Source organism: Alexandromys fortis, unplaced genomic scaffold, assembly GCF_014885135.2.
Source record: "Alexandromys fortis isolate MF-2015 unplaced genomic scaffold, M_Fortis_MF-2015_v1.1 scaffold_108, whole genome shotgun sequence".
Classification (NCBI taxonomy): Eukaryota; Metazoa; Chordata; class Mammalia; order Rodentia; family Cricetidae; genus Alexandromys; species Alexandromys fortis.
In genome coordinates, this window is record NW_026067994.1 from 4,622,519 (window position 1) to 4,643,718 (window position 21,200).

The 21,200-nt window shown below is 52.3% G+C and overlaps 1 protein-coding gene across 1 annotated transcript in view; it reads right to left on the minus strand.

Moving 5' to 3' along the window:
• Positions 1 to 21,200, minus strand: part of Igsf9b (immunoglobulin superfamily member 9B) — a 45,772-nt gene that overhangs the window by 18,770 nt on the left and 5,802 nt on the right. Inside the window, exons 2-13 of the mRNA XM_050160096.1 lie at positions 16,663 to 16,860; positions 14,368 to 14,514; positions 9,544 to 9,695; positions 9,128 to 9,245; positions 7,960 to 8,101; positions 7,619 to 7,764; positions 5,197 to 5,339; positions 4,743 to 4,883; positions 4,538 to 4,654; positions 4,143 to 4,293; positions 3,181 to 3,292; positions 962 to 1,137 (exon numbers count right to left, since the gene is read on the minus strand). Coding sequence (XP_050016053.1) covers positions 962 to 1,137; positions 3,181 to 3,292; positions 4,143 to 4,293; positions 4,538 to 4,654; positions 4,743 to 4,883; positions 5,197 to 5,339; positions 7,619 to 7,764; positions 7,960 to 8,101; positions 9,128 to 9,245; positions 9,544 to 9,695; positions 14,368 to 14,514; positions 16,663 to 16,860 — 1,743 coding nt within the window. The remainder of the gene's footprint in view (positions 1 to 961; positions 1,138 to 3,180; positions 3,293 to 4,142; positions 4,294 to 4,537; positions 4,655 to 4,742; positions 4,884 to 5,196; positions 5,340 to 7,618; positions 7,765 to 7,959; positions 8,102 to 9,127; positions 9,246 to 9,543; positions 9,696 to 14,367; positions 14,515 to 16,662; positions 16,861 to 21,200) is intronic.

Consider the following 21,200-nt stretch of genomic DNA (forward strand, 5'->3'; position numbering starts at 1 on the left):
TGAGGTCTGGTGCCCTCTTCTGGCCTGCAGGCATACACACAGACAGAACATTGTATACATAATAAATAAATAAATATTTTTTTTAAAAAAAGACTTATGTATTTATTATGTATACAGTGTTCTCCCTGCATCTATCCCCGCAGGCCAGAAGAGGGCACCAGATCTCTTTGCAGTAAGCCACCATGTGGTTGCTGGGAATTGAACTCAGGACCTCTGAAAGAGCAACCAGTGCTCTGAACCTCTGCACCATCTCTCCAGGCCCTGTGCTTTATTTCTATGGCTAGGGTGTACTCCAACAACGGAAAAGGTTGCTGGTGACAACAGCCCACCCTGCTCCTGCAGCATCAGCTCCGAGGATCTACAGTTCACTGGATTTCTCGGTTGCATCACTTTGTCTCACGTCACGCCAGCTACACGATGATCTCACTGCTTAACGACACATTTCTCAGATGTGGTTTCTTCTGACGCTTTTCCCTACTGTTAAGCGGCACATGGTTTATCTTCTGCTCTCATCCCAAGAACTGATAAGCTCTTCTCACAACACACGAGTCCTACTTTTGATTCCATCTGGGGCCCTTGAGCTCAAAGTGAGGCCCAGGCCAGGACTGGTGGCGCACGCCTTTAATCCCAGCACTTGGGAGGCAGAGACAGGCAGAGCCCTGTGAGTTCAAGGCCAGCTAGGTACAGAGTGAGTTCCAGGTTAGGGAGGCCTACACAGTGAGAACCTATTCAAAAACAAACAATAAATGAAGCCCAGAAGAGGAACTTCAGAGTTTGGGGTGAGCATTTTACACCTGCCATCCACGGAGCAGAAAGGGGGCTGGAGACATGACCTCCATCCACCTGAGAAGTGTCTCTTGCCAAGGCCTAATGTTAATTCTAAGACTATCACTAGCATCACCTTTGTCTAGGTCAGCTCTGCTAAGAAATAACCCCCATACACACCAGCCCAGGACCTCACCTAAAGTGTTCACAGTGACCACCTCACTGAAGGCGCTGGTTCCCAGCCTGTTCTGGGCCAGGACACTGAACTGGTATGCGGTCTCAGGCTCCAAGCTGTCTACCAGCAACCAGCTGGGGCCCGGTGGCACTGACAAGGACAGCCAGTCGTGGGGCCCAAACTGAGCCCGCTTCATCCTGACCAAAAGAGAGAGAGAAGAGATGGGGGAGAAGGGGTGGGGTGGGTCACACTGGAGAGAATAGCATGCATGCAGGTTCCCAAGGAAAAGGCAGTGAAAATACAAGCATCCCCAGGTCCAAGGGCAGGAAGAAGGATAACCAAGGTGGGGTTACCTGCCTGGCTCTGGCTATGCCAACTTTCATGGCACCTGGGCACACCCCACTGTGGTACCTCCCCATGGAAAAGGGGTCGTCGGGTGTAAATCATGCTGAGGACACTGGTCAAGTTACCAATTGCACCGTGAGAGAATTCTACACTCGGAACCACTTTATATATGGGTTCACTTGATAGAATAGGGACACTGGATTTGAGGAGGAGCGGCTGGGCAATGCCAAGGCTAGAAAAGGAACCTAGACAACCTTGACTGTCTACCATACTGGAGAGAGACAAAAGTGGGGCCCAGAGTCATCCAGGATGCTCTGCTAGACCCAGTCCAACTCAGGTCATCTGAGGATAGCCAAGGCATGAAAAAAAAAAAAAAAAAACAGGTTTTGCTTTGTGGCAGGCCCAGGATTCCTGAGACTTGACCTTGGAGGACAGAAACCACAGTCAAGGGGAAAGTGACAGAGATGGAGAGAAAAGAAACTAGGGATGAGGTTTCCCACTCCAAAGCCTCCTCCTCAACACCCAACAGGTAAGGAAACCACCTGCTGCAGATGCAGTTCCAGAAGACACCACAGGGAGGAGACATTGTCCAGGATAACTGGCCTACTCCATGCAGCCCCGAGCTGTAATTCACTGATACCCACAGGTTCCTCCCTAGGTTTTAAGATTCACTCCTGCTACCAGGTGGGCCCAATAATGTGAGCAGAGGCAAAACACGCATGGAAAGAAAAAAAGAAACCCAGCAGGCGTCAAATGACTACAATAGTACAATGATCTGCCAGAAGGAAGCGGGGAATCTCCTCCACCCTGGCAACTGACCTTCTCTGCCAAAGCAAGCGAACAGAATGTGATAAAAAGTTGTGCAGATGAGGGGCGCCCTCACACAGAGCAGCGCCATCGGCCACAAAGGGAGCCCGTATCTGCACCCAAATCTGCTACGCCAGATGCCACCCTTCCCCAACCCCAATCCAGTTCAACCACAGGGATCTCAAAAGTCTGTCTGTGCAGTCTGAGAACGGCTGGGGAGATGGAAGGCCGCCCTCAACCTCGGGCTGCTGAGGGCCCTCTCTGAGGTCTACATCTGCTTGTTCCTCCTCCCCAGATTCAGACTGAACCAGGCTGAAGGAGAGGGAAGCGAAAGGTTTGTCTTCCCCACTTGAGAATGTTGTCTGTGAAGCTGTGGTTCCCAGCTCAAGACAGGAATGCTAGGAATGAGAAGCCCCAGAGACCTGGAAAAGAAGGGAGTGCAGCTCGCTCGGCTTCTCGTCATCCTATCCCATGCCTTGGGTCCTCATCCTGGTCCGTGCATTTGTGAGATCTAGCTACCCCAAGGTTTGGGCAAGGATCTTAAGTCACTGATCTGGTTAATAACAGACATGAAAATGACATGCACAAAATCCTAGAGAGAAAAAACAGACAGGAGAGGCAAGGGCAGGGATGGGAGCATATGTTCTCCTGATACCTGGAACCTCTGGGCAAGGAACAACAAAAACTAGACTCTAAACCTCACATACCATTTACAACACTGTCAAGACTAGGAACCTGGAGAAAGACTGAGGTAAGACAGTAAATGAGGGGGCACTGAGAGTGCCACAGAGAGGGCACGGGGCGGGGGGGGGGGGAGAGTTAAGCCCAAACCAGCATTCCAACCTCCAGGGTGGTGCCATAAGGACTCACTGAGTCCCTTATAGACATCCCTAGCATCCTTAAGAACTCCATCACTGCCTGGCCATCTGCAGAGCTGACAAGTGCAGGTCCTAGCCTCCTTGGGCCCACCGCCAGCCCCAGGGTGGGATGGGATGGGATGGGATGGGGCAGGCTGGGTGCCCTAAGTGGGGCAAGGGAAAGAGAAGCAGAGAGCAAAGCATGCGGGGCTGACTCACAGAGGTCCGTACCAAACTGAGAATGTCTGCTCATAGCCTCCATCATAGCCTGGCTCCCAGGACACGTTGGCAGTTGTCATGGAGACCTGGACCCGGACACTGCCTGGGGCATGGGGACTAGTGCCTGGAGACCAAGGAAGACAGCTCAGAACAAAAGAAGCCACCAAGCCCATTTGCTAGTCCCCATCATCTTCTGGTAGGAGATCCAGGGTACCAAGATGCGTCCTAAGAAGTGGCTACAACGAAGGCAGGATCCCAGGCCCACCCCGGTCCTGCTGGCGTCAGAGAGAAAAGCCCATCCACTACATAGGCTAGCATCACCAGCAGGAACATGAGCCAGAGGGAAAAACAGAACCCTCCTCATCCTGACCAAATTCCCATGCATCTTGTGAGCTAAAAAACAATCCCTTGGCATCCTGGGAAAACCCAAAAATGACATCCCCTTAATCTCTAGCTACAAACGACAGCCACATTGCACACAGCAGACAGCAGTGGTCTAGGTACAAGGCCACACCTGCTGGGTATGAAGGATGTGACTCCAGGCCAGGTTATGAATAACAAGATGCAGACCACTTTATTCATAGTCTGAACTGACAGGGAAAACTGTATTGGCTTTGGGTGCTACTGTGACTGTCAAGTCCCAAGGGGACAGGCTACACTCAGGCTGGCATGTCCTGAGCGATCAGAACAAGGAGCACAGTCATTCCTCCTGCCCCAGGCTGTGGACACCAGTCCTCCCTTCAGGCAGCTCAGTGTCTGGCCAAGGTGCCACATCTGATTCTCACTCTTTCTATTCCAGTTCCCAAATATCTCCTCTCCCCTACCCTCCCCAAGATAGGACAAACAGGGATCCTGACCCTGCCTGCCAGAGTCCCCTGCAGTCAAGGGTATGGGGTTGCACTCCTTGGTCTGACTTAGGAAAGACGCCTGCAGAGTGCTAGCAGTCACCCAAGACGGCCTACTCGACCACGTACCGATGACAGTGAGGTGGGTGCTGGCAGTGATGCTTGTGACCACATTGGTGGCAACACATTCCCACTCCCCGTGGTCCTCCTTACTCAGGGCACGGAACTGGAGACTCCCGCTGGGCAGGGCGTTGTGCTTGCTTCTGCTGGGCTTCCCTACCTTAGCCAAACAAGGAGCAGGGAAGAGGATGGGAGCAGGGATTCAGGTTAAGGGACGCGAGCTCACAACTCCAGGAGTCTGAAGAGGATGAAGGTGGTGTCGCGAGCCCTGAGCCCAGTGCCAACACCCCACCGCTATCCTCCAGTGTCGCCTCCCCTCCTAACATCTGGCCTGTCCACACAGTTCCAAACCACTGGATCTTCCCTGCCTCCCCCACAGTGCAAGAGCTTGAAGGCCCAGGTACCTTCCTCCAGGTGATGACAGGGAAGGGGTCCCCTGCAGCTGCGCAGGGAATGAGCAGCTCCCGGCCGGCCTCCTGCCTGTACTCCCAGCCTGGTAGCACCGTGAAATACGGGGGGTCCTGCGGGAAGCACAGAGACACGTGGGAAAGGTTGGCCGAAGGAAAACTGCCCACCACGGGGGGGCCACGCACCGTCCGGGAGACTCACCTTTAGGACAAGCCGTGCAGGGGCAGACTGGCCCATAGTCCCCAGGGTATTGTAAGGCACACAGGTGTAAGTGCCAAGAGCCTCCTCTGTGGCCTCCTCAATGCGAATAGAGCCATCGTCCATCAAGGTCCACCCCAAGTTCTGCCAGACATAGATAAGAGAGCAGGGGGCCATGGTCAGGACACGGGCACTGAATACCAGCCTCTTCCGGGCAGAGTCTGAGCCGGGCTAGAGGAGTATGGGACAGAACAGCAACTGAGCTGAAACTGGCATCCCCTGCGGACGTGGAACACGGCCAAACGCCTGCCAGATCGTTGCTCCTTGTTTGCCTAGACTTTTTTTTTTTTTAAGGAGGAGTGGGACTGGCAAAGGCCCAGAGCCCAGAGGCAGCATCTTTCTTGTCAGAAGGATGGATCCTCCTCATTCTGAGTCCCAACAAGCATCTCCCTCCTACCTTCTCTACCTGCAGTGGCCGGCCATCCTTATTCCACTTCACCACAGTAGCGGGTGGCTCTGCATCCACAGGACAGCGGATATAGCCATGGATTCCCACGGGCACATAAATGACAGGGGGCATGTTGAGGACACGGGCTGGGTCTGTGATAGGGGTGGTGTGGGAGAAACAATCAAAGCAGAAGGTGAGCGCCAGCGCACACTCCCCATTCCTTTGCAAAAGAACCTATACATCTACTACTTCAGACTCTCAACATTCAATACAGGGCTAGGAGCCAGAGCCACCAACAATCCCACTCCGGAGCACTTATAGCCTAGGGGCCACGCACAGCAGACAGGAGCAGGCTGCACGCTTCTTTCAGCCGCCCTGCTTACTACGCTTTTAAGAACCGTAGGATGCTCAGGAATGAGTGGAGGCATTCAAAGGTGCATTTTAAATGGCCCAGGACTTGGAAGCGGCTCTCGCCACAGACTTTAGCCCTGCCCTGCCAAGCCAACAATGACTGTGCAGTTCTCCAACTACTTTGTATCCTGAAGTTTCTCACAAGTAAGCAGTTAATTATTTCACATCCTAAACCGAAAGAGCAATGTCAGTTCTAGGTAAAATGCTGTCCCAAGCAGAACGGTTGGTATTCCTTCTGCAGGATGTCTAGCCTCCCTTGGCCTCAGTAATTTCACTTGACTCTGCAGTTAAAGGTAAAACCCACCATGGCCCCAGGACAGACAGCAAGAGGCCCAGGAGCCCTGTGCTGAGAGGTAAGTGACATCTTCTCATGTCCCCCAGGACCCCTAGGGCTACAAAGGAGAAAGATCCAGAGCTAGGAAGGCTGTGACGAATGAGCTGGTTGGTACCTTTTAAGCATTCTGAGCTCTTCAGAAAAGAGCCTTACATAAATACCAGGCCGAGTTATATATTTAAATGTAGCTTCCTACTTTTGTATGATAGTCCTTTTTTTTTTTTTTATTCCTCTAAGGTTTTCAAAGGGTTTATGAATGGGAAATACTCTGAGCACTGCTCTTTAGCAGAAATAAAGATCCTTGTCTCACCCACCTATAAATCTCAACTCCCTGGATTCTCTTTGAAGGGAGGAATGGGGTAAGAAAGGACAAGTGGGAGCGGGTGGGGATGCTGGTGCTGAGGAGAGCCAGGGAAACCAAGATGCCTCAGCAAGAGACGAGCGGCCCATAGCTCCAAGGACGGAGCCTTCATCTTGGTTGGTCTGGCATCCTTCTGAGGGCTGGTTCCTGCTGGCTGTCTCCCTCCTGCATCACTGCTACCTTCTAGTTCATGTGGCACTGCCCACACCCAGCCCAGAGGGAGAGACACACCTGCAAGGTGAAGCAGCCCCTTCCTGTAGTCCCCAGGACTGCATGCTTTTCCTACTACAGGTCTAGGGAGTCCACCCAATGTCCCAGGCTTCCCAACACATAACAGTCTGGAACCTGCACCCCAGCAAAGCACAAATCCTGAGGAGGTGTCAGCAATACAAGAGGACTGAGGCCTTTATTCATAGTCACCCCCACAGAATGAGAAAACACACACCGTGAGGAGTGGGGAGGGACTCGGCAAATACAATGGCGCTTCACCGCTGTGACCTTGCCTGTTCAACAGCAGACCCTTGCGAGCACTGTGCAGCCATCAGGGGGAGCTCCCAAGGTCACCGATTGTTCCTCTAAGTTGTCCTCAGCTTAGAGGCTGACTTAGATCACCACGTTACATTGTTTATCCCTGCCTCTCCATGTCCTCGGGTGTATATCATTCTCCCACACCAGCATTCTAAGAATGGAAGTCTGTCACCTATAGCAACAACCTGCAGCCTTTGTTGCCTGAGTGACAGGGCCATCCATGAGTCAAAGGGAAGGCATTAATCTCCATTACCCATCTTCCCATCTCGCTCTGTCAAATGTCCAGCTTGTCACGGGGTAGGAACGCAACCCAAGGCGCCCAAGTATTAGTTCTAGGTGGGATCTAGGGCTCCCCCAGAAGCCCTCTCTGGGTCTGGTGGAACAGCAGCCCGTTAATTTGAGTCTCATGGTCCCAGAGTAGAGGGATTTGATAGCCAGGAGGTATGGAAGCAGACCCAGTCAGTCCAGGTATAAACCAGTACTCAATAACACAAGGACTACCATTCTGAACAGCAAATGCTCAGAGCTAAGTAAGCTTTGTTATCCTTGAACATGGCCTAAGCTTGAATCAGTGAACTGGCTCACATCAAGTGATGACCAGCCCACAGACAACATCTGCCAGTTTCAGTTCATTCTATTGGCCCGACTGGCCATGGCCTCCTCTGGAGGTGGACTAGTCCCCCCTCGGGTGTTCTTCTAGTCCTCAGAAACATGCTGGGTCTTCAAGTTCTGATCTCGCTAGTGCAGCTTGCACCTGCTAGAATGCCCAGAACCCTCCCTCCCACACCCCTACTCACACTGCACAGTCAGGTATGCTGAGGCAGAAGGGGAGCGCCCCAGGCTGTTGCTAGGGACGCAGGTATACTTTCCAGCATCCTCTGGCTTCACTCGGAAGATGATCAGCGTCCCATCAATCAAGATCCGCACCCTTAGCTTCAGGTCACTGCAAAACAGTGAGGAGCAGGCAAGGAGAAAGGGGGGATGTTGGCAGAAAAACAAGCAAGGTAGCAGTGAGTCACTTCACCGCCCCTAGAGGCAGCAAGGGAGCTTTGGGTTCCCAAGCACTGCCAGGGCCCCTCTCTCAAGGCAGTGGCCTGTGGGGGTGCGTGTAAGAGGGTTGGAGCAGGGTACTACTCACTTCTGGAAGTACACATTCTCATCCTGCCAGTACCAGGTGTAGGTGAGGTTGCCAGGATACGCCTCTGCCCTGCAGGTAAGCAGAGCATCCTGGGAGATGTTGACGGTGATGTTCTCAGGAGGGGAAACAATGAAGGGAGGCCCTGGGGAGAACAGGGAATAAACATCACCTCTCCTGATTGGGAAGGCTACCATGCCAGGCCTCTCCAGGAAGCTCTGGGATGCTCAAGATGGGGTGTCCAGGTAGCAGAGCCCAGGCAGTCATCATGGCGATACTTCCAGCTGCTGTGAGGCTCAGGCACCCTTCGGTATCACATCTGCAATGACCCCATGGTTTGCAGAGCAGCCATTTATAACCCTCATGCACCTTTCCTACCCAACGCCAACAGAGCTCAAGTCAGAAAGCACAAGGCCCGCTGAAGTAGCAGAACCTTGTACTGTTCTCCAGTTGGAGGTTCAGGCCACTGAGGCGAGGACTCTGGGGAGCAAAGAAGCAAAATCCAGCAAGCCTTGGGACTAGGAAGCCAGACCTCAGCAGAGCTAGGCTTTGACCCTCCTGTGGGATGTAGGCTGCTTCCCACCATTTGCCTCGGGCCCTGCTCAGTCCTCAGAAGCCAAAGGAGAGAATGTCATCACAGTTGCCCTGCCAAGCAGACACAACTACCCTTATCTGCCACTGTCACTCCAGCACACAGAGACCCCTACCTGACACCTTTCCCACCCTGGCAACGAATGCTCAGCCCCCTTCAGGGCGCTCGGGGGCCAGACAGTCAGAACCAAGCTTTACCCAAAGTCCCTGATGTTGCTTAAATATCAGATACTTGGATTATTGTCCTGTCTTTATATACTGATGCTGTCTTTGATGGATAGATGACCCTGAGGGGGACAGGTCTCCTCTCTGAGGAAGGTGGAAACATGATAGGAATGTGCCCTCAACAGGAAATCAGAACCGGCTCAGCACGGTCCCTGTCCCTCTGCCACACCATTTCCCAACTGACCAGGGTGGGAGTCAGGGTAAGAGATACATGTGAGACAGATCCCACCCCCCAACTCCTCTAGCACCCCCAGCTGGGCAGGCTGGGCCCTGAGAAAACGTTCTCCACGGTTCAGCAGGCCTGGAAGGCTCCTACAGAGATCCAGCGAGAAAGAGACTGAAAAAATCTCCCTACCTTGAACAAGCAGATGAGTTGTGTGCACAGCCTCACCCTGGATGCTGTATGCTCGGCAGGTATAGGCGCCTCTGTCTTCCCGACTGACCGATGTCACCGTCAGGCTGCCGTCACTCACCTGGGGGCACAGAACTCAACATCAACCTGTGGGCCTCACGGGCTTGTCCCTTAAGCAAAGAGATGAGCTCTGAGAAGTTGGGAACGGCCTCAGGGACTCATTTACAGGGGAAAGGAGGACAAGGGCCTCCCTACAAAAGGCAGCAGAACGCTTGCAGTCAAGTCAGGGCATTAGGTTGCCTGCCTCCACCCTGGGCCTGTACACGCAGCATCAGTGGCCAGCTGCCTTAGATGGGAGACAGGTAAGGAGAGAGGATGAGGAAGAGTGGTTGTGGTACCCAGGTGAGAGCTGCACTCACCTGGTACTTTCCACTAGCACCGAGGAGGGTCCCTTCCTTGAGCCAGGTGACAATGGGCTTAGGGTTCCCAAAAGCAGTGCAAGTCATGGTAATACTTCCACCTTCCTTGGCCTCAATGTACTGGGGGGGTGTTTCTGTAAAGGTGGGGGGGGCTGCAAAGAACACCAGGAAAGTGAGAGACGGACTCCATCCACCTGTGCAGAACTCTGCAGTATTGCAAGGACAAAGGAACAAAAACAGAGTGCAGAAACTTCTACCCGATGTAATATATCACGGGGGGAAGGCGGCTAGGACCTGCAGACTATGTTATCCTCCCCCGTGCTCTCAAAGTATGATTAACTCTCCACTCTGTTTGGATTATCGGCTTTTAAGAGACTCATCACCCTTTGTCTGAGCTGCTTGCAGAGACAATCTGGTCAACTTTGACCTACTCTCGGTCTGGCTCTCTCCAAATTCTACACTCATCTGGCTGAACTTAGTTACTGCCCAGAAGAACATTTACAGACATGTATGGTTGGGAGGCCGCTGTGCTCAGGGCTCGAAACATACAAGACTAAAGACTCTCCCACCTCCCTTCAGGATTAGCACGCTGCTCAGGGTCTCCCACTCCGGGTATCCCAGTTCCACCAAGCCCATTCACTTGCAGGAGATTTCTTGACTGAGTCCCATCAAGGCCTACTACAGGTCCCAGGCTAAGGATGCTCAGAGGGAAAATCCCCCACCCGCCTGCATCCTCCTCCTGGGCTCCTGTGGATAAAGGTGAGCAGTGAATTCCCACAGGCTACTACCTTCTTAATTCTCCCCTGATTACACGAGGTTATCCTCTTCCATGCACTGAAGGTATGATTAACACTCCATCCTGTTTGGATAATCGGCTTTTAAGAAACTCAGCATCCTTTGCCTGAGCTGCTTGCAGAGACAATCTGGTCAACTTGGACCCCTCGGACTACTGGTTCCATGTTCTCCCCCAAATAGCTCTTTTAAATACTAGCACCAAATCCAACAATACTAGGATAGGCCATCCTGGGTTCCTCTCAAGGGTCCAAGTTCAAGTACTAGCCTGCCCTATAATCTCAGGTAGGTTCCTCGGACTCTCTGGGCTTTCTCTAAATCTTCTCCCCTCTAGAAGTGATGCAGGTAATAAAAAAGAAAAGGTTTCTAAAAGATCTTGTGTAAAATGCGGACAAACGCTTACAGCAAACTCTGATTGCGCTGCCATTACCACTGCCATTATCACCCCTGGGAGCCTTGGAAAGGCTCCTTCCCCCTCCACACAGCCATGATCCAAGAGTCAGTCAGAGAGTGCTGGCATTAGGTCCTGCCTGCACCAGCAGCATCTCCTGGATACGTTCTCCTGCTGACTCTAGCAGCCTCAGCTTTCTGAGTCTCCTCTGCAGCAAGAACTTCCAAACTCAAGACCCATCCATTTGCAGAGCTCTCACGTGACCTGGAACCCTATATCCAGATCCCATTCCGTTGATTTATGTGAGCAGGTGCCTCTTCCTAGCGCCACTGAATACTCAAATTTCCTGTCCCTCCTGGATGTGAGGTACTCCACCAACACAAATGCAAGCTCATACATCCTCTTGGGAGCAAGACCAAGCAGGGCCACCTTGGCCTCGCATCTCCAACACCTATAGCTGGGTGGGTACAACCAACATTTGGAACTGCACAGTGAATCAAGAAATGCATTTCATCACATAAAACACAGACCCTCAAGAAATGCAGGGCTCAGCCATGTGTAGAAAGATACTAGCAGCAATGGTGACAAGCCTTCCCAAATCCCTGTAAAGGCGTTCCAGGACTCCAGCCTCCAGGCCCTGCGAACTGTGCACTCATTCTAGAGCCTGCATTCACCCACCCTGCCTCCAGAATTCAGTTAACTCAACCACAGCCTCTGTTACCTCTGGTGTCAAGCTTAAAAGAAAAGATAATAAATTAAATTATGTCCTGAAGTGACAAATTAATTACTAATTACATAATTACTTTATTATTTAGGTGCTAATCAGGAAAGTACTTTGAACAATTTCAAGTTTCCAGGAAAATAATGGTTTGACTCTCAATGATTTACTGAATTAGGTGTTAGCTTGCCAGCTGCACTTCCAGGCTCGATTCTTCTTGCAAGCGCCCTCTAATTAAAGTGCAGGTTGGAAATAAGCTGGCCTCTCCTTCGAGCCACACACCAGCCCTATCGCAAGGCTCGGCCTGGGCTTCCGAGGTCTTTTACGTGTGATAAAGGAATAATTGGGATTGTTTTCACCCAAACCGTCTTCAGAGAAAACGCAGGAGGCGCATGAAGCAGTAACTCGTATTTTCGTCCTGGCCTCTCTTGATACCCCATCACAAAACGCCTGACAACAAAAAACCTATACATTCTGCTCTGGATACAAAAAAAAAAAAAGGCTGGCCTTGCTTCTGTCTGGCGAGAATAGAAATATTTACACAGAAAGAAATTTTGGAAGAGAGGAAATGTTGGCCTGGGTGGGAACTCTCTTTCATGTAGGGTGCTGCTCTATTCTGCACCTTTCCGGCCGGCTGCTGGGTGACAGCGAACTGCACGCAAAGGCTGGTTATCAAGCACAGAGCAGGTGGTAGCTCTGCTTCAGGGCTCTGCCCAGCACTTGCATGTCCACAGCCTGCCTGCACCCCCTTCCTCAGGTGCTCCCCTCCTTTGGGCTCCCAAAGGCCCAAAAGATCCTATAGGAAAGGACCCTTCCCATCTCATCCCCACCTCTTGTCTAAGCTCCTCCCTGGCCAGGTTTCTGGACAGAGGTCATGTCCTCAGAGAGGCTCATCCTCCTTTGTGCTCCCGAAGGCACAAGGCAATCATTTCTTGACATGACTGGAAGCCTTAACCATCAGGATTGGGTCATGTCCCCTGCCTGACTCCCAGAGCCCGCCACAGTGAAGACATTGAGAAATATGTCTTGAATGGATAATTTTTGGTAGATTCACAAGGACTTTTAAAGGACCAAAGTCCTCGGAGCTTTGTAGCCAGCTGTCCCTGCCACCAGTGCTTTGATCTGCTTGCCCTTCCCCCACTGTGTAAAACGTGGCTGCTATCTTGCTCATAACTGTCCTCGGGTAATTGGTGTTCAAGACACAATCTCACACAGCAGTCCACTGAACCCTGCAACATCCTGCAAACAGACTCTGAGGAAACTGAGACTAAGAGGGGTGACTTAATATGCCATGGGTTCAAGACATAAGCTGCGTCTTTGGCAGGACTTGGTCCACATCTATTCCACTCTGAGACATTAGCAATGCCTGAGTAATCAACTCATACACACGAAGACAATATCCAACAGAACGTAAGTTCCCAAGAACTCTGCCTTCCTGAACATGAGTCTTAGCTACATGGCTGGGGTCTGGGTTCCCAGAATAGATACTACCAATCAGGATGATGTGAGAGCTAGGCCACACCTCAAGGTGGTTTCAGGCAATAGGAAAAGTAACAGGAAAAAGAAAAGAAAAGAAATGAAGATGATGCAGGGCCTCCTGACTTGGTGCTCGGCCATGAAAGCCTTGAGCGGCAGATCTCCCTTCTGAGTTAGGATCTGCTTGGGTTCCTGGTGAGAGAGTGCCCTGGGCATAGCACAACTGATTCCATTGACCACGTGAAAGCTGACTGTTGCTGTAGCAAATCTACACAAGGTTTAAAAATCTGCCTTCAACAGCTGGGACCAACAACACCTAGTGACGGCCCTGCCTCTGACCTTGGATCACCAACTTTGAAATGTCCTGCATTATAGGCCAACACTCCTGTTAAAATCGTCTCCTCTGGGGCTGAGAACATAACTCTGGCAAAGCACATGCCTGGCCTGCACAATTGGCTTTGCTTTCTAACACTGGGGGAAAAAATATTTATCTCTTAGAAAAAAAACTAAAATACTCTGTTCTTTGCAGATTCTGGACAGGTTCCCAATCCTGGGAACCCCAGCAGAAAGGGGAGAGAGAACCATTCTTCAAGGCAGAACCATCTCGAGAGAAATTTCCAATTTAGGAGCATCAATTCTGAGGGCCACGGCATCGATAATCCCAGATTTACCCCAGATGTGACACATCTCAGCGTGTCTGCCATGAAAACCTCATCCTCTGTAGAGACCTTAACACTCAGTCCCGCAGACCATTGCCACTGCGGACCCAGGACGCCCCAGCCTAGGCCAACCCTGGAGCTCGGCAAGCTCCCCCAGGCCTCCTTGCCCCCGTCAGGCACTTGAAAAGCGTCTGTGCACAGCACAATCCATTTAACGTGAGCTATAAATAACCGACAGGCATTAAAACAGTTCTTCCCGGGATTCTCACATTTTATTAGCTGGTAAACCCTGCTCGAGCAGGAAATGGGTCTGGGTTTATTCAACGTTATTTGCCCATCACCTGATGCAAGGCTAGGGACACAATAGACCCTTGATACTTAGTACCCAAATAAATGCACTTAGCAAGGACTACGTGAGCAACCTGGAAAGAGCCACGCTGAGACTCAGGGAGCCCCACCTGAGAAAAGGCATTCCCTGGGCTAGCAGAGTCATCAGCGGCCGAGAAATGACACCAACACTGATGGATTCAACCCCCATGGTGCCCAGAAGCAGATTCAAGCTTTCCTAGGAGGAACTCTGATGTCACCCTGCACATACAGTACCTGCTGCTTCCAGGCATGCTAATGACCCATGAATTCCAGGAACATATCTGAGGGGTGTAAAGAAAACATGAACCAAAATCTTATGGGGTCAGGGCTTAGTAGGGCTCCTCTTAGTAGAGGCATTTCCTCCAGAGTAGGCCCCAGAGGCCATCTTCCTTGGCCAGTCCCAAGAAATAGATACGCACCATTAATGGTGAGGTGGACCCAGCTGCCGTTGTGGAATGTGTCATACTGCTGGTCCAGCATGAGGACTTTGCATTCGTACCAGCCCTGGTCCTCCGAGCGCACCTGCTCCAGCCGCAGAGATGCTTTGTCGTGAAGACTGGCCCGGCCTGGGGGGGGGGGGGGGGACATAGTGAAGAAAGCCCAGTGAGCCATGAGGCTGAGCCATCAGCTCTCCCACTCCCCCCACAAAAGGCAAAGGGACCTTCATAACCTTCAGACCACTTCCCATGGCAGTGTCCCAAAATGGCAGTCGGCAGCCACCATAGGCAACAGGAGACGAAAGCAAAGACAAACCTGCCCTGACTGTGAGCCACTGTCCCTCCCACAATGACCCTGTGTCAGCCTACAAAGGCAGCTTGCTGGGTACCCATTTTTTTGGAGACCTTGGACAAAGGAAAGGCTTGATGGATGCAGAGATGAGAAAGATATAGAAAAAAAGGATAGACTGGGATAGCCCAGCAGGACCCACAATATCTTTGTCCCAGCTAGGTGCTCAGGACTTATCTGACCCAGCTTCCTTCTGTCTGGCTTCCCTGAAGAGGCAGAAGGGAGGGCAGACCAGGGCCAGATGTTCGGGTCCCTGCCACTCCTGCTACCAGTACCAAGATGATATATGCCCCCCAGACTAGCCTAGAAGGGGCAGGCAAAGCAAGGGTTGACAGTTCTTCTTTAGCCACCTCTGTGACAACAGGGCATAGCAGAGTCCCTACCTAAACTGCAGTGGACAAAGAAACGCAGGGGCCCCTCGTACCCCACCTTTCACTCCAGCCCACATTCATTCAAACCAAAATCACGGCTTCCTCTGCTTGCCTCTCTGCCTCAGAGTCAAACCTTCCTGGCAGGATCTCTGATGCCATTCTGCCTAAAAAGACTATCAAAGTTAACCCTGGTCAGAAGGAGGGTGGGGAACATAGTCTCAGAAGAAAGCCAGACAGCAAAGGGCCTGGCATGGTGATTCAGGCCTGTAATTCAAGAGGCTAAAACAGGAGGATTGTGAACTAGAAGCCAGAATGGGCAACTTAGTGAGACCCTGACTCGCAGAGTTCAAAGGTATCATGCTTGCATGGAAAGTGCGGGGCTTTGAGTTTCATTGCCAGCAGCAAAGGAAGACATGAAGGGAGGGAAGGTGGGAGGGAGGAAAATAGGGAGGAAGGAAAGGAGGGGAGAAGATGGGAGAGAGGGAGGGAGGGAGGCAGGGAGGGAAGGAGGGGAGAAGGTGAGAGAGAGGGAAGAAGTGAGGGAGGGAGGGAGGGAGGGAGGGAGGGAGGGAGGGAGGGAGGGNGGAGAGAGGGAGGGAGGAAGGGAGGGAGAAAGGGAGGGAGAAAGGGAGGGAGGGAGGAGAAGAGGGAGGGAGGGGAGGGGAAGAGGTGAGAGGAAGGGAGGAAGGGAGAGAGGAAAGAAGGGAGGGAAGGAGGGGAAGAGAGAGGGAGAGAGAAAAGGAGAGAGGCAGGGAGAGGATGAGGAAAAGGAAAAGAATTGATGTATTCTCAGAGAATGCACTTCAGACCTCAGAAGCCACAGGAAAGAGAAAGGCAAAGGCAGGGTCCTGCCTGTCTCCTGGCTTCCTTCAGTTCCAGCACACATTCACACTCACAGACACACATGCACACACCCTGCCTGCGCCCTCTTCCCTGGTAGGCTGGCGGGCGGCAGCCATGAGTCACAGGGAGACCACGCTGGCAGAATAATTACAGAGTGGCACACAAATGGGGCCAAGGAACGGGAGGGGGGTAGTGGCGGAGGAAGTGAGATCGGGTGTCTGCCAGGGCCACAGACAGCAAACAGTGGAGGTGCCTACCAGGCTCGGCACAGGACACCCAACTTCAGAGCCAGGACAGTGGGGGCATACAGACAGCTGATCCTGCAGCCTTGCACCATACCTGGGGAGGGGTGGAGCTGTCTGACTCCCTTCTTCCCCCACTTCTTGCTTCCTCCCAGGGGGGGTCCTTTTTCCTAACTTGCCCTGCGCTCCTGGCCTCATCACATCCCCAGGCTGAACAGACATGTTTCATGTCTGCCTCAACTCCCACTTCTGATGAAAACCCACCAGAGGGCAGAGAGAGCAGGCGAAGGGCAAATACCATGAGAACAGAGATAATAGGACCAGTTAAGAAAAAGAGCAGAGGTGACAGGGGTAAAAATGAAGAGCACCTGGGACTTTGTGGGTACCACTGAGTCCTGGAAGATGCATCACAGCCAAAACCCACAGGGTGATGGAGAGAGAAGGGGGACGGCCCTCATCACTCACACCTTACCTGCATACTCAGGGTCCACGTGTGGGGGGTAGTAGCCAAACTTGATGAAGATAGGGATGGGGACCCCAAACTTGAACCACTCTACAACATAGGGCGGGGGCTGTCCCGTCACTGGATGGATTACGTCGCATCTCAGGACAACACCCTCACCGGCTCGAGCAGTCACAAACTCGGGTTCCTCTCGTAGGCCGTGGGCACCTAACAAGGACAGCCAAGGTGATACATGAAGAATTGGCCAAAAAAAAAATCCTGCTCCCACAATTCATGCTGATATCCAACCCTCCCTCCCCATTCCTGGATCTGCCTCTTCCCTCCCCAAGGGTCCCTGATGCACCCTGGACACCCACCTTTTATGTATACCTCCCTCTGCCCTGAGGACAGTCAAACTTTTCCTGCATAGCTTTGGAAGAGGAGAAGAAAGGAGGGGGCATCCCAATTTCTCTAGTCTTGCAAGCAGAACTTCCCATCCCAGACCCAAAAAGCAGCCGTCATAATCATGCCTGGCCTGCCTTCCCTGGGTATCCTCTGCCCTTCAAAGAAGCATTGGGAGCTACAGACACAGGGGACGAAGGGCTTTCAGCCCTGGGAGCCCTGCCCCGCTGTAGTGCTTAGGAACATTCCGGCATTCTTTCTGAAGTAAGGCGCTTCCTGCAGGAGCCTGGTGGGCGAAGGCAGAGCCCGCCTCCTCCTCTGCCCCACCCCCAGCTCAGCCTGGTGTTACCGCACTAAACAAGAGGGCTCCATACAGGAGCGGGGAATCCCTAACAAGCTAAGGAGGCTGCTTGGCAACACCAGAGGGAAAGCCCCACGGACCTGAGCAGCCTCCCCAGCCCCTCCTCCAACCCACTGCGCCAGCCTTGCTGCAGAGGGGAGCAGGAGGCACTGCAGCCCTCCGATTTCCAGGTCTTGAAGCTATTAGACTCTCACAGGAGCCCAAGACATCAGCACTAAGGGAGAAATATGGAGGTAACAAAGGAAGAGCCCTGGAGCAATCCCTACCTTTCACAGGGGACATCAAAATCAGGGAGCTAGAGAGGGCACACCCACATGAGGAAGGGGGTAAGGGACAGACGTGGGCAAGTGAGGCCTCAACCCTATCCAAATTTCAAGCTTGGGGGGGGGGTCGTCAGAAAAGAGGCTAACTCTGGGGACATTGTCCGCATATCAGAGCAAACGAAAACTAAAGTCCGCCTCCAGCCAAACACACTTCTCAGACCAGGAAGGGGGAGAGGGAGATGACAAGGTCACCTTGACCATTTCTTCCAATGAGGACAGCCTCACCCCTGCCTCTCTTCAACTGCCCAGGACTCCACACTTTGCCCTATACCACCCTCTAAGCCCAGCTCTCCAGGGCAGTACCAAGGACAGCAGCCACCAACAGGCGGCTTCCAACCAGATACCTGTTGAGCCCTCCCACCCAAAGATGCCAGCTGGAAAGCAAGACTGTCTGACCCCCCTCTGCTCTTTCTGCACCCCTGACCCATGAGCTCATGCCTGTCTTTCCTTCACAGCTGTGTGTCCAGTTGTGTGTGTGTGTGTGTATGTGGTGTTTTCTGATCACTGTCTAGCTCTGTGTCTTCTGTACCAACTTCTCCCCTTTCTCTAGGTCTTGCTTTTCCCTTCCTGACTCCTCTGGGCATCTGCCTTTGTCTCTTTTTGGCATCCGTGCCTATGTGTGCTTGTGTGTTGTGTATCTGTTTCTGTCTGTCTCTCTCTTTTCTGCTCCTTCCTCGTGTCTCTCTGTCAATGCCTCCATCTCTGTTTCTTTCTTACTCTATGTGGATGGTTCTCTCTCTCTCTCTCTCTCTCTCTCTCTCTCTCTCTCTCTCTCTCTCTCTCCTCTTCTCTCCTCTCTCTCTTCCTCTCTGTGTGCATGTGTGTGTGTGTCCTGTGAATTTCTACTGTATTTATGACAGAAAGGGTTTTGCCTGCTTTTCAGAAATATGGAGCTTTCTATGTGCATGTGTGCTTCTTGTCTGTGCCTCTCCAAGGAGTCAGTGTGTGTCGCCTGTGTCTCCCTCTCCCCCCTCTTCCTCCCTCTTCTCTGCAACTTGCGGAAGGAGGAGGCAGAGAGGGAGGCAAGCCCTTCCAGAAGCCTATTGGCTCCCGGTGACATCACTGTTTTCTAGAGAAAGAGCTAAGATCACTGAGTATTTTTGGAGCAAAGCAGAGTACTGCACTCACCTGCCAGAGGCCCAGGCAGGTTTCCCAGCCTCCCCTCCTCCAGTCTGGCTGCAGGCTGTTGGTAGCCCAGGCCCTCCAGGAAAGGAGAGGGCCCAGATGCAGGGAGTGCCTCCCTGTATCCCCCCACATCCCATAGGATACCTGGGCAAAAAAGCCCTATTGAATCCAGGCATACAAAGAGCAGCACTAGACCAAGGAGAATGGATGGCCAGCAGGATCCATGAGCCAGAATGGAGGGAGGGGTGCTCATGCACGTACATGTGTGTGCACACATGCAAAAACTACCTGCAGCACAACCTGTAAGGAGATTAGGAGACACACTACAGGAACCTGGGAAAAAGGAAGGGACTTTTCCCAGGTCCAGGTTACCAGGCAAAATGGCCCAATACAGGTAGCTCATTTGTCCCAAAAGTCTAGGCAGAAAAATGAGAGCTGGGGAAGACAATGAAGTTCTGTGAGTCAACTCCTGCTCTGGACAACAGACTGCCAAGTCCCGGGCTCTGGAGAGCAATGCCCATAGGTAGGTCAACATTGGCAAGGGTCCCCAGAGTTCCAGCTGCTCATTTGCACCCAGCACTGCCTGGTTCTCACCGCATCTCAATAAGGCAGCTCCTTCACACCTTCTTTCCAGCCCTGGAAGGGAGGCTGCAACCTCACACTCCTGACTTCAGCCAGGCCCCTGGGCTGGGCCTCAAGCCCCAAGCATGAAGCCTGCCCCAAGGTAGCACAGGGCAGCCACCCTCCAGCCAGCATCTCTCCTCCAGAGCATCCCAAGCACAGACAAGTGACTGCAAACTGGATGCATCCCCAAGATGACACACGAGACAAAATGAGACAAGTGTCTCCACAAGGAAGGCGAGGGGAAAGCCATGGCTCAGCCTCCACACTCAGCCCAAGCTCTCCTGGGTTTTTGGATCTCAAAATAGTCATCTTCTCTTCCTACACACACACACACACACACACACATACACACACACACTTACGCGCACGCACACACACACACACACACACACACACACGATGTGTTCCCTCACTCTATCACCCACAGATACCTCTCTCTAGGCCTGATTTTCTCTGAGCCAAAATATGTCTAATAAACATTTCTCCAAAAAAGCTCAGTGAGGAGAAAAAAAAAAAAAAAAAACAGAAAAAAGTCAACAGCCTGGCATACAGTGGGAAGTGGGCCTTTAAAGAGGAAAAATTGAGAAATCAAACACAGGAGCAAGCAAACCCTAGGCCAAGAGTGAAAAAGACTCAGGGCATGAAATTAGTGGGGGTGGGGGCACAAATGTATCTCATGCAAGCTGAGTGCATGCCCAGCCCAACTCGAGGAGACACTCAGGTCAGTTACCATAACAAAGAGACACTGAAAACCCACACCCCCAGGACCCTAGAGCTAAGAGTCAGAGCAGTGCCTAAATAAGGCAGACATATTGGTCCCCAGTAGGGCCACAGGGAACAGCTGGAAGGCAAGGAAAGGAGGAAGGAGGAGGTCAAGAGAGATGCTTAGGATCAGTGACCACAGGTCCCTCACTTAGACTGGCTTTGGTGAGCAGGATAAGAAAGGTAGGAGATGCCCTACACAGCCATTTTCAAGAGGGCAGAATATGGTTTTACATGACTAGTAAATCCAAATCCTGAGTGTCTGCCCAGCCTACTCTAAGACTATGCCATCCTGGCAGGAAAGAGAAAGCAAGAGGGCAGGTGGATAAAGTGAGCCCCTACAGGTTGGCTGACCTTTGGGAAGCCCATAGGATACAAATCTCCCATTCTCTGGGCCAGGTGGTACCCAGTGGGTAGTTGAGTCCAGGGCTGCCAGCAGACACCCTGTGTGCACAGAACCACAAGGCATCCAAGGCTTGGCACAGTCCCACATCCAACAGTCTCACGCTGGAGCCAGGAAAGGGGTGGGGAGGAAGGGTCCTGGGGATGGAAAGCCACTTTTAAGTATCCAGAGAAGAGGCAAGAAGCAGACGTAGAGCCCTTGGCTGCAGTGGGAGGCAAATAGAACACCCTGCCCAGCTCCACCACATATGGGTCTGTACCAGGAGTGTGATGTTATATGCCTGTAGTGTAGCTCCTAACACAGTGCTGCTCTCTCAGTCTCACAAACGGGGACAGGATGTGGCTCCCCCAAAGTTACCTAGGTAACAAATGGTGGGTCAGGATTCCTTCCAGAACCCAGGAGACCAAGATCTCTCCTCTGTGCCTCTTTCTTTCCCTACCCAGAGACAGTTTCCACCTACATTCTGCATAAGTTCTGAGAGTCCAGACCCTCCACTCCAAGACCACAGAAGGCTAACAGGACAGGCCTCCCTCCCAAAAGCAGTTGGATCAGACGGAGCATCACTGGC